The sequence below is a fragment of the Python bivittatus genome, unplaced genomic scaffold (genome assembly GCF_059951505.1).
Source record: "Python bivittatus isolate LINGU-HERP-01145 unplaced genomic scaffold, Pbiv_v1 ctg000070_np1212, whole genome shotgun sequence".
In the NCBI taxonomy this organism is placed as follows: domain Eukaryota; kingdom Metazoa; phylum Chordata; class Lepidosauria; order Squamata; family Pythonidae; genus Python; species Python bivittatus.
This window is the reverse complement of record NW_028277034.1, coordinates 22032704-22046287: the sequence shown is the minus strand read 5'-3', so window position 1 is coordinate 22046287 and position 13584 is coordinate 22032704. Positions and strand designations below refer to the sequence as shown.

Here is a 13584-nt window from a genome sequence, read left to right as displayed (position 1 = left end):
TATTTAATTATAAATCAATAAGTGAAAAAAATAATTAAAATGTATAATAAAATAATAAAATATAACAATAATAGAATATGCTAAGCACATATTATAGTAGAACTCATATAGAAGAAAGTATCTTTTTAAAATAGCAATATTTCAGTTTTTTCAAAAATTTTCAAAGATAAATGTTGAAGTGTTGGTAGAGGCAGAAATATAAGAATGGAATTCAAAAGCTTTAATTTTATATATATATATAGAGAGAGAGAGAGAGAGAGAGAGAGAGAGAGAGATGTATTATTGAATGCGATGTTGAAGGTTGTAATAGAAACTTTTTTTTTTAATTCATAAAATCAGGTTTCAAAAAATGAGCATTCTTCAACTAAGAGATATAAAGAAATAACAATAACGAATGCAACAGTAAAAAGAAAAAACTTGAAATCCACAAGTAGGGTTGTAAATCTTTGGCATTACAGTGCTATTGAAGAATAAATTAATAAATTATCTGTAATAGCCTAATTACACATTATATTCAAATAAGGTAGCTAAGATTGGGTGCCATTGTTTGCTTATTAGTTCATTAAAAATTGATTTGGGAAGGAGTTGTTTTAGGAATCACCGCTGTGAAAAGGTGTACATGATCCTTTCCCCTTTCCATTTTAGATCACTCTTTCTCATAAACTGTCCAGAAGCCTCATGGAGTATATGGAATCTCACTGAGTGAAAAAACTACTTGGCAATGGCAGGCACCATAAGGCAATGGAAAGCATCTTTCAGTACTGAACAGGCTCTATTCTTCTCTATTGTCTCAGACTATCTTCATTTTAAGTATGGCATCAACATTAAATTGTATGTATTGATGTTTCATGTGTCAATGGACATAGGATAATAAAGGCACTAGTGAGAAATATATTAATGAAAACTGGAAAAAAAAATCTAACAAGGCAATAGAAAAGAAAAGCAACCACTGGAGAGTAAAGAAAGATCCAGGAAGAGCAGTACAAAGGAAAGATCTTTGCTGTCATGTCACTGGCAATGGGAGGTACATCAAAATAGGTTTCTCAGTAGTCACTCCTGTAGTATAATACAAGAATTCTCTCTCTACCACTATTAAGACTATAAAAAGGTTTAGTGGAGCAAGCCTTGATTAAACCAACTTATGATTTCAGTCTCCTATGTAAAATTATTCTTTTCTTATGAAAACAATAATCACACAGTGTTGTAAATGGGCAAAACTGCTCTATGCTACAGCCCTTAATTAAAGCTATTAATCTTTGCTACCTTTCTATTTGCAGGAAGCATTTGAAAATACCTACAGTTAATAACAATCCTTGCAGTAAAAATAAGGAAATAATGTTGCTGAAGGGTTTTGCAACTCATTTTTAAATTTCGCCAGTGAAATCTTATGCAGTACAACCACTAAATGGTTTATCTAACATAAACCATTATCTGACTTGGATAATTCAGTGAATTTCCTTTTCAATGTCAATATCCAACACTCATTACCCCAGACTATGTTTTGCTAACCAACTACCTATCCAGTGTGGGTCTGTGGTGGCAGCAGGGAGAGAGAATGCAATTTTCTTAATGGTAATAAATGGTACTAAAATGAGATTAAAAAAAAAATCTCACAAAGACCGCAAACACCATGAAAACTGTCATGTTTCAGGCAAGGTTACTGAAATCTTGAAAGATTTGGTGCTCTCATAACATTTCAGACATTTTTCATACCCTTAAAATATTTCAAATATATTTTTAGAACCTCTGTTAGGCTGAGAAGCTTCCTGTGTGCAGTGGTGCTTATAGATGTTGTTTTGTCAACCTCGGCATAATGAGGGACCACAAACATGTTTAATAACAATATGGTTATCTACATAACCAGGAAACCTGCTTTCTTTATAAGCTGCCTAAAGTCTTATGAGTAGGCAGCATACACGTTTTAAGTGAATAAATAAACAAAGGAAAAGCTTGGAAACCATTATGCCACATATAACATCCAGCAATAAAATATAGCATGTTTATACGGTAAACTGACCAATATTTTAATAATACATGTTGTAATATATCTAAATAATCAGTTCTGAAGAACAGTAGCATAAAAAAATGTATTACGGTAGATACTTTTTTCTCTTTAGGTAATAAGTAATGAAGCAAACCTACCTTGACACATTTTCTGGAATGTATTCTAGAACTGGATACCCATCATTTCTTCTTCCAGACAATTCAGAATGTGACTTCCATGACTCCACTAGAGGAAATGAGCTCATATGCTGAAAAGACTGCTCTCTACCAACAGGCCGTGATAAAGCTATTCTGCCTTGAGCGCCAATCCTATAGTGAAATGATTGTCCACCTGAATTCACCCCAACAATGGCAGAAGATGGTAGAGTACTTTCTTGATAGTAGTTGTTCTCCTCAGGCTCCTGTTTAATTCCTATGGATAGACCTGAATTTGGAAACCCACTAGCTTCACATGTGCCATCAAATGATGAAACAGGTGGTCCTAAAATCCCAGAAAGAGAATAGTAGTCTTTATCATCCATGAAAGAAAAATATGATCCATCCATAAATGGAAAGGGATTTGCAGTGTGATTCCCTTTAAAAGAAGCACCAGAACAAGAATGTTTAGCCGATTCTTGCTTTATCGATACTGAAAATGGAGAATCGGAATTGATTTTGTTATTTTCTCCAAGACATGAGCTACTAAATATCCCTTCTGGTTCAGGTTTTATAAACTGAGCAATATTAATCTGATTAGCTACTTCACTGGTAGGGATGGCATTTTCTATTTCCTCTATTTTAGGAAATAGAATTTCTGAAGCACCTTTATTCTCTTTTGAATCTGGACTAGGAACCATGTCTTGAGCTGCACCAGGTCCAACTGATGTACTAGATACAGGAAAAGTAACTGCACCATTTACAGGACTACACATTGAAGATCCCACAGTGCTTACTGCAGGACTAGAAAGAGTGGATCTATTGTTGGCATTGGAAGGGCTGGCAATAGAGCACCTTGAGTTCATATTTGCAGGACTGGATACTGAGGATCTCATTGTAATGTTATTAGGACTTGAAACTGGAGATTTCACACTACAGTGACTAGGAGGGCTTGAAATAGGCGATTTCATGCTACTTATAGGACTAGAAAGAGGAGATCCCACATTGCTAGTATGTGGAGGACTGTGCAACATTGAACCTCGGTTTTCAATGTTGGGTGAGCATGGCAAAGGTGTTCCCTGGTTTACTGGACTATTTACGGTGAAATTTGCAAAGTTAGTAGGAGTAGTTGAGGATACAGAACTAATTCCAGGAGGGCTGCATACTGAGGGAGTCATGCTTTGAGGACTACAATCAGAAGGATTCTTCTCTTGACACACTCTAGGACTTTTGATGATAGATGGCACAATACCACCATTCACAGAGCTTGAACAGTCTGATATTAGAGGTCTCAAGGACCTACTTGGGGTGTTCAAGGGAGAGGTATGATGGCCATTCTCCTTATATAGTTTTACTAGTTGCTCAACATTTTGATACATCTTTCCAGAAGTTAAGCTTCCTTGTTGACTTTGCTGATCATAGGTAAAATCAGCATCTCTTACAGAATCCATGTATAAACCCATTGATTCAGCTACCGTTGCAGAAAGTTCCTTGGAGTCTAACTCAGTTTTTATGTCAGAGGTTAAAATACCAGGCTGACTATGATCTGGCTGAAGACAAGAAATTATCTCAGGTTTTTCTTTGTTGCTTCCTTGAGAACTGGCATTTGGAAAAGCACCAGAAACACAGCTCACATTTACGATCTCCATATAGTTATTACTCTCTTCAGACTGCTCTTCTGCTCCTGCAGGAGTGTAGTCCATAGATTGTGAACCTTGACTCCAGCGTCTCTCCATATCTAGGCTTTCTGAATAACTGCGATAGCCTTTGGTCTCCATATCTAGCAGAAGGAAACAGCAAATTTATATATAAATATATATGCATATGTCAATACTCTCGCATTTTAAAGAACTGAGGCTGCGCTCCTTGACATGTTTAAGTAAGAGTAAAACTTACTGAACATTCTTAAAAATCATTTCAAATAAATGACCATGGGATTGTGCTATTCATGCTCTATTTTAATGGCTAATAATTAACCAACAAATAATTTATTATTTTGTAATCTATCTATTTATCTTAGGGATTTTTAAAAAAATGTATACGCCAAAAATGTAACTTTTGTACAATTATTTCATTTTCTGTGCTACTGATGGTAAATAAAATGACCTCAGAGTATATTTCATTTTTATTTTTAGGTTTTACTGAAGTACGTGACTTAGTTGTTTTAAAATGTATATTGGTAATGAGTATTACATTTTAATATTTCCCACCTAGCAAGTTTCTTTATTTCCCCCAATCCACTCCAATTTGCAGCTGCATCTTAAGAATCTTAAAACAAAGATCTCCAGTGCAAACGATGCCTTACATTTCCCATCATTTCTTAACATCAGAATACAATCATTTGTGTTAAATATATTGTGGTAAATAAACAAGGGGCACGGTCCCTTTACTGTAGAAAATATACTGAGTGAATGCATGAATCCAAACTATGCTGCAAGTAAATTATTTCATATACATTGTTATATATGGCAATGTTGATATTGTTCAATAATCTACATAATAAGCACAATGTGCCTGTTCTCTGGAGCCCTAAAGAGTAAATTATTGTTTTATATATAATGCAAAGCTATATTTATAATCACATAAATGAAATACTTCTATTAAAGAAGATTTATAACTTTATTATTTGGGTTGAACAGATGTTGACTATTTTACATAGACATATGATTCACCCCAACTCTAAATAGCTCAGAATGTTCTATAAAGAAATACAACTCTACAAAATTTCCTTCAACGTTTACTTGAATTTCCAAGCACTCAACTTCCTACTTTAAACACATAAAACATATGCTATATCATTTAAAACCGTTTTTTCTACATTCACCAAGAAGCACCGCATTGTATGCTGGAGAAATGTGTTTTGGAAACATACTTACCATATTTTTATTTTTATTATATATATATATATAGGCCTGATTTATTAATTTAGCTTAAACTTTATGTGCTTCTATGAATATAGTCCATGCTAAAGAATCTATTTAATGTTAATTTAAAAAATAGCTGTGGTTAAAGTTTCACCTTAACTCCAATAGAAATATATACCCCCAAGATGAATGGAAAAAACAATCACTTCCATAAATGACAGAAAATGGTACCACTAACTAAAAGAGTGCCTACACTGCTCCCTTAGAGTACAACACTGAACGTACCTTACACATCAATGATACATTTTCTGAATTCAGTATTTTAATATAGATATGCAAATAATTTGAATATAATGTTATAGCAATAAAACAGTCACCCACCTTATAGTGAAATCCTTTACTGTTAACCCAGTGACCCCTTTTCCCAGCCTCAAATAATGTTGTTATCCTCACAACAACAAAAGAACTCTCTTGTTTTAACAAGTGTCTCAGCAGCAGCTCTCCCAAACTGGATCCTTGAATCACAAACAAGCAATTACAAATCGTTCCATTACACCCAGAATATGCCCAAATTATTCCCAGTTTAAGAACTGCTGCTTTAACACTTCTATAAGGGTGACTTTCAGCATATACCAAAGGAAGTTTGCTTTCTGAAGGATCCTGAATACTTATCTAAACATCTATGTAGACATCTAACCAACTGGGTAAACTCAGCAGACAGTGGGGCAAGACAATTAACCCTGCGCATTCAAATTCATGGCCTTTCATATCTAAGGCGGTATGCTTGTCTGTGCATTTGCATTTGAGAGCAGTAATAATGCAGTCAATGGTATTGGGAAAGTCCACGCAAATTATTGAACCATATTCACTTGAGAAGATAATGCGTCCTGTAGGCCAAAGCGATTTGATCATCAATAAACATCAGCTTTGCCACAAATTTCTTTAACTAAGCAGCAGCATTGGTCAAGGAGTGGGGAACCATTAGGGACAGCTGCAACACTGGCACAGAGATTTGGAAAAGCAAGATATGAAAATTTAGCAAGATATAGATTTACAGAACTTTTTTTTAATACACTTGAACCTTAAATCTGGTTGAAACAGAGCACACATTCGTAGACTTTACTTTCAAACTGCTGACAATTAAAGTAGAATGCAACTGACTGTTATCAGCTATGCACTCTGTATATGCCACATCAAACACACGGAAAACATATCTTGGGAAATGAATTTTGGGTAATCCACTGATTACCACTGCCAAACATTTGTATAGTACATCAAAACTAAACTGAGCTTCTGCTGTTTATCAATTGCTAATCTTTCTAAATCTTTTTAGTCCAGCTGATATTTAAATTTTTGGTGAGCTTTAAAAAGTTGTGATAGAAGTCGTAATAATCAGGATAATATTTGTAATTAGTATATACAACATTTTAATTTGTTGTAATAGAAGTTGTAATAATCAGGGTAATATTTCATCAGCCCAATCCAATCCCTGAATCCCTTATTCAGAAGTACCACAATATTTAGAAGGAATTCTAAAGAGGTAAATGTACATGTTTGTATTCATGCAGCATAATCCTATGCATATTTAAGCAATAATTCCCTTGGATTGATTGAGACTTATTATTTCTTATTGTTTTTCAAAACATTTAGGAAATTATGGAAATCATATTCAACAATATGGAAAGGTACAAGATTGGGAAGACTACCACAAAGCATGCACATATAACTATCACGCTATTCCTTTTCACAGCAAGCAATGTTAAGCAAAGTGAAGAAAGTAAGTTTATAACAGCCTAGTTTCTATTCTTCACATAATTAAGGAATCATTCTATACTACAAAATCCAGAAATAAATTATATTCATTCAATGGAGTTTATTTCTACGGGATTGCAGCCCAAAGCTCAATATATCACATTCCAATTGAGCAGCAAAAAAATACCCACATTAAAAGATCTATCACTGCTGTACAACAGAATTAAAGTTTTAAAACTGAAAAAGAATTAACTGTTCCTCTTTTGTAATATTCTAATAATAATAAAGAAGTCACCTGAATGTTTTTTTAATAAGAAATCTCTAAGACATAGTTATCCAAAATAAATGCCATTCAAGTGGACTAATTACCTTTATATTCTAATTTGGATAAATGGCATTCACATTTTCTTTGCCAAATTCACACCTTCTCATACAAGCATTAATTTGTTTTCTCTTTAGTCATCTTTGACATATTGTCAATCACCTGCTCTTTCAGTTATTTAATTCAGTTTTTTTCTCTTTAATATCAATCCTATTTACATGAAGTAACAGAAATTATTCACTTGAATACATACACATTGAAAAAATCAGACATAAAACAGTCATGTTTGCCCCAATCTGACAAATGTGCCATTCTATTTTCTGAAAATAAAGAAATATTTATATGCTACTATAAATATTTTTTAAAAATGGTAAACATTAAAGACATTTCTATAACCTTACAAAACCCAATGATGACAAAGCATGTAAAACATTATGCTCATAAATTACTAATAACAAATTGATTAACTCACATTAAGCCACTTGTAGAAAACCATGGCATATATATCTACCAAATTTGTATGACATCATTCAACTTCTCCTGAAGTTAAACAAAAAAATTATATTACACATGATATTAGGAAAAATTAGTTAAGAATAAACCTAATGCAACATTTCAAATATCTGACTTACAAAAATGAGGACAGATTTTTCATAAGGAGAACAGATGATTTCTTAATAAGAGAACAATTCACTCAAAAGTATCAGCTGTCTACCTCAATGCAATGCATACAGAATTGAAAATCTGCTTATGATATTGGTTAATGGTTCAACTGGAGATTAATATTCTTTAGTTGAACCTTAATATTTTTATTCTATTTAACTCTCTGTGCCCTTGCTACCTCTAACTGTAGTTTGCTCAGGCAAAGACATTAATGTATGCTTTTGTTTCTGGGTGTTTTTTTTTTCCCCAACCCAGACAAAACTAAAGCATTAGCAGGCCTCATGATTTGGAACAAAAAATGCTAGTATCTGGAATTTCGGACTCACGAATTTGCATGCAGGCTTTTATCTGGTGTCCTGGAACTATAATACAAGTATCTTAACTTAAACCAAAAAGTATGTATCTGTAATATGCTCTAAAATGTTTACAAGTAGTCCCCAGTTTAAGAAAGAGTTCCGTTCCCAAGGTCTGTCCTTAAGTCGAATTTGTATGTAAGCTGGAACAGTATTATTGTATAATATTGTATAAGTAGTGTTGTGTAATGAACTCGAACCATTGTGTATTTAACTCAAATTTTGCTACAATAGGCTCCGTTCTCAACTATGGGTCATCTGTAAACCGGGCATTCCTAACCTGGGGACTACCTATATTTAGAAGCTTCCAGTGGTTTAGAACACAGAAGCCTACCTTTTAACAGTGGCATCAGCAATCAAAACCTGTAACCCTTTCCCATAGAGTTTAGGACTTCCTAAGTTACATTATCAAGTGCTACCTTAGAACATGCCTTACCAACAGGCTGAAAGCAACTTGCAACCAGGTCTTCCAGTGAATTTTCATTACTAATCATACCAAAGTAATTCTTTTTGTCTTCTATAATTCAAGATACTAATAATTATTTTCCCAAGAACTCAGGTCCCAGCATACTGAATCACCACATTACTTCTCTGCCTCATCCCCACTGTAGCATCTTGAGTTTGATGAACAATAGAGGTGGCCTATGTATAAATCACCTGGTAGGGTTGATGCTAGGGTATTAGGTAGATCACACAAATATGAGTTAATCTGGGGTTTCCAAGACAGAAATTTAGGTACATTTCTGATTATTCCATTGAGTCATTAGATTTCTGTTTTACAATATAAATGAGCAAAACTGAAACAACACTTTCATTTGGCCTAATCTACAAGCATTAAAACACATACAGTTCAGACAACTCAATCACTGCCTCTTCATTCTGACCAATCCATACAATGCATAATTATCTGAAACGATATCCAATCACATCACCTGGCTTATCTATGGATGCATTTGTAAATAGAACTTGAATGTTATCTTCCAGTATGATAAAATAATGCAAATTCAATTTCTAAACTAAGGTTCAAAATACAAAGCCACCTTATCAAGCCTACCAATTTAGAATTTTAAACGATGCTATGCATGTTGCCTTTACAACTTGAAAGAAAGTAAGGTATACAGTACATCTAATAAATTCATAAAAAATGTTTAAGAATATCTTCCTGCACACAAATTTATTTGAAATTAATTCTACAAAGTTTTCGAATATTTATGCTTTGCTTAAACGGAAATCAAGGAAAGCTATGGTAGAGCTATTCAGATTATCAATTTGAAATTTAGAAAATGTGCATGCAACTATAAAAAAATCATACTCTACACGGGAGTGCATGGAACCTTTACTAATTCCTGAAATATGTGCTAGTATTTATTTTGCACCTCAGGCTGGGCTACTAACTCAGCTTCTACTATCTTTTAACGTTTTAACATTTACACCGCCCAGAGCCCACCGGAGTTGGGCAGCCAATGAATTTAAGTAAGTAATAGTAATAGCATAGCAGAAAACCCACCTCGAAGTCCCCAACTTAACCTACTTCCTAAAGAAGCATCAAGTCCCGCACAGCATAGCATGCCACCTTCACATCCAGGCAAAGCATCCTAAAACCAACCGTTTCTTCCTTCAGGTTCTGGACTGTTATCTAACACATTCTGCCTTTCCAAACACATATTTTGACACTTGCATTTTAGCTGAAAATCCTATTCTATTACAACAGGGTATTATGGGAGATACTTTTTCTCCTGAAGATCTCATAGTAGGGAATCTGCAAATTAATTGTTGAGAGTTAAAATTAGACAGTCTGGAGGAACACCTGATGCAAAAATTTGCCCTGTCCTGAGACAGGTATAAATATCTCACGTCATCCTTTCCTAATTTCCAGCTCCTTAACCTTGAGTTGGTTGGTCTGTCCCCTCTCTACAATTTCAACCGTCAGAATTTCCCCAGCACACTTGCAATATCTGTACAGACCTCCAAGTGCTATCCCTCACCTCTCCCCCAAGTGTCATCCACCTAAAGTCCACATCCACGATCAAAAAATCCCAAAGCTTGGAACTGAAAAAGGAACGAGGGCGAATTTATTCTTCATAACGGACTCTTAATCCCAAATTTCCCTGGTCCACCGACACCGTGCATGGCAGCAGGAAAAGCAGGGTGTGGGTGGGGGGCGCGCTAAGGTGCCAAGTCCTTTTAAAAACATGTCACATGCTCAGATAAAGTTCAGGATGAGGTTCCTCCTCTCCTTCTCCTCGATTGGTCGACGAGAGGAGCGGAGCCACGATATCGGAGTCCGTAGCGAACCTCCATTGGACAAGCCCTTTTGTCAGTCACCCGGCAGGCGACATGACTGATACAAAGTTGCTGCGACACAAGCTAGAAAATGTATCTCTTCTTAAAGCTGTAGAGCTCAGGTAGCTGAGCGGCTAGCCTCGCTTCCACGGGGGAAGCTGTAAATTCCCTCCCCTCCCTCTTATCAATGCCGGGAAAAGTGAGATTTGGGAATGAATCTTTGAAACGTTCGCCGACGTATACAACTAACAACTTTCATAATAACTACTACTACAACAGAGGGATACAGGCAACCTCGGAAAGGGAAACCCGCTCAGTCCGGCCTCTGAACGAGAGTTAGAATTAGATCCCACGCCCTCAAGCTGCGAGTCCTTCCTGAATTGCATCCCTCCAACCGCCCCCCCCTTTTAAAAAGCACGCTGAGATCTGAATCGGGGGGGGCTGGCTTCCTAAGTCGCCTTTGCCCGCCCCTAAAAGACTGCCAGACACGATCTCCACCTGTATCAAGGTAAGCGCTTGGGGAACCCCCTCCCATCTGCCCTTAGCCCCACTGGCGAAAGCAAGGGCAGTCAAGCTTCTTGTCATGCAGAGAAAAATTGCCACGTTTAAACAAGGTAGGAAATAATCCATCTTGTCAGCGCAATAAGCAGCCTCTTGGCCCCCCCTCCCCAAAAAAAGCAAACAGAAACCTATTAAGAGGCTCAAGGACTCGCCCTCTGGTTCTCAGATTGGATTTTATTGCGTCTAGTAGATTCTTTGCCAACCGCTTCTTGGGATTTTTTTTTTTTTTAAGTTGCACGGACTGATAAGCAAGGGCCATAAAATTGACTCCCAAACTCCAGCCCTTTAGCAGGTCTGGGAAACATTTCATCACACGCTCCATCTTTGTGGCCGGAGTTTCTAAATATATTTTAGGAAGGCAATGACATTCTCTCCCTCCTTTTATTGGACGTGCAAAAATGCCGCATGTTTTCGGGCTTCATGGAAAACTATCTCAACTCCACACACCCCAAATTTTCGACACCACCCAAACGGCAGCGGTGTTAACATTCCCCCTCCTTCCGCCAGAAGACAGCTCTTTCCCCCTCCCCTCCGTTTGCGTACACACCCTTCTCAATCCCGTTTCTCTCGATATAACATCCAGCTCCCCCCAAAAAAAATATCCTAAAGAAATAAAGTTTAATGAAATTTGAAGCAAGCCAAGCTGCAGAAGTCCACCAATGGCACGCGAGACAGAAATCACTCCAAAAGAACACTTTCCAAAGGCAAAATGCGCTCAGTGAATTTAAAAAAAAACCCTAAACCTTCCCCCCCCCAGGCTGTTTTGTTGCAAAAGGGGGGGTCCAGCTACTCAAAAATATAGATTGACTATTAGAGATGTCACGCGTCCTTGATGTTTTTAGCCTTCTGATACCTATTGATTCGCGTTTTTGGAGCTAAAATCAGCTGAAGAACTAGCTACTTTAGTTCCCGTGCCCTCAAAGGCCGAAATGCTCCTGCGATGCCTCTCTCTCTTTCTCTATTCCCCCTCCCCGCCCGCTAAGTTTTAAATTGGATATACAGAGGGCTGGCAATGACCTGGAACTGCCTCTTCTGCATATTTTGGCTCAGAGGGGTACTTCATATGACTAATGCCACCTACTAATCCTTCTTTTATTCTCCATGGAATACATTTTAATTCCTCTCCAGGAAAACGCTCCCCCGGTCATTCTCTCTCTTCACCTGTCTGCCGTGGGACTCCGGTCAAAAGGGTGGTGCGGCGTTTGGGGTTTTTCCTGGACTCACCTTCATTTTTATACCTCCGTTTCGACGTGCAATGGCCAGAGGAGCAAGTCCCTCCGGGTCCGCTCCAGAAAGCGGCCGATTAGGAAAGAGTAGCAACGAAGGTGGATCCGGAGGAAATCTGGGGTTAAATCCTGAAGGAAACGGACAAGCCCGGGAAGGAGCTTGCAGCGGACTCCCGAGGCGGAGGCTAAAAGATAAAAAAGCAATCCTCCGAGCTTCCCTCGGGCGGTCAGCTGGAAACGCAGAAGTCCACTTGGTCGAGCCTCCTGGGTGACAGCTCTCCGCAAGGAGGACCGGCTGAAGGGCTGTCCCTGGCTGTCACATCGCCGGCCGCGGCTGGAAGGCGTCGGGGAGAGAGGATCGGGCGTTGGATCCAGCCGATGTTTAAAATTGTTGTTTAAAAAAAAGAGGGCGGAAATCAACCAACTTATGTCATTCCAGGTAAAACTCCCGTCTGCGCCTGCAGCGCCACTGCCGCCGCCGCCGCCGCTGGAAGAGGTGGGTGGGAGAGAGACCGCGCAGCTTCAGAGGGTGTAAACTTTTCTTTCCCCTCCCCTGGCGTCTCTTCTGAGCAGCCCAGTCTGCGCGTGTGTCCTTTCTTCTTCACCTTCCTTCTCCCGCTGCTGTTTTTTCCTCACTCCTCCTCCCTGCTTCCCAGTATTTTTTTCACACACTCACACTCCCACAGCGGGCTGCCGCTGGAGCTGGTTCCTGGTTTGCGGAGCTGCTGGAAGGAGCGGGGGGGGGGGAGAAGGAGGAGGAGGAGGACGACGGCGAGCGGGAGGGGGATCCGAGCGCGCTCTCTCCAGGCTTGTCTCGCAGCGAGCGGCGGACGCGGAGAGCCAACGAGATCGCCTCTCCGCCTCCTTCTTCCCGCCCCTCTGGCACGAAGGGGAAGGGGGAGAGCGGAGCGCCACACGGACTGCCTGGGACCGGCTTTCCCGTCCAGGGTTTGGCTCGCGGTGAGCGGCTCGGGGGTGGTTTTAAGCACGGACGGGGAAAAGAGGGAGGCCCGGGAATCAGCCAGGCCGGCGAGCGGACGGAGCCGACCCCCGCGTAGCACGCGGGGGGAAGCGCTGCCGCTAAGAGAGAAACGAGCAGGGCAGTTCCCGCGGCCTTTGCTGCTCGGAACTCCTGCCTGGCCGTCTCTTCCCTCCGCCTTTGCTCCACTCCAGCGGCACACAACAGGTTTTTGTTTCTTTTTCAACCATCCTCCTCCCTGCCCGTGCCCATACACGTGCCTGCTGGAGGAAAGTGAGACACGTCTTGCCTGCAAAGTTTGTAGGGCTGCCTTTAGTGCCCGGACGGCACGGAAGATATTCAGAGGAATTTGAGGCTTAAGTTCTAACAAATCCAAGGATATTAGTGCCGCTCTGTGCTTTAAGAGTTCGGCGTGAGAAGACCATTACTCGCCTCTCTGAAT

General features: G+C 39.0%; 1 protein-coding gene across 10 annotated transcripts in view; it reads right to left on the bottom strand.

Annotated features, from left to right (window-relative positions):
- Window positions 1-12813, bottom strand: part of NR3C2 (nuclear receptor subfamily 3 group C member 2) — a 174555-nt gene extending 161742 nt beyond the window's left edge. For 3 of the 10 annotated variants that reach the window (XM_088132774.1, XM_088132775.1, XM_088132776.1), the window contains exons 1-2: window positions 12162-12812; window positions 2143-3919 (exon numbers count right to left, since the gene is read on the bottom strand). In XM_088132774.1, coding sequence (XP_087988900.1) covers window positions 2143-3917 — 1775 coding nt within the window. In that variant the 5' untranslated portion in view covers window positions 3918-3919; window positions 12162-12812. Of the gene's footprint in view, window positions 1-2142; window positions 3920-5384; window positions 5406-7549; window positions 7618-10058; window positions 10254-11065; window positions 11087-12161 lie in introns of those variants that run through there. The other 7 variants (XM_088132770.1, XM_088132768.1, XM_088132773.1 and 4 more) reach the window with 7 other exon arrangements.
- Window positions 12814-13584: the final 771 nt, after the last annotated feature.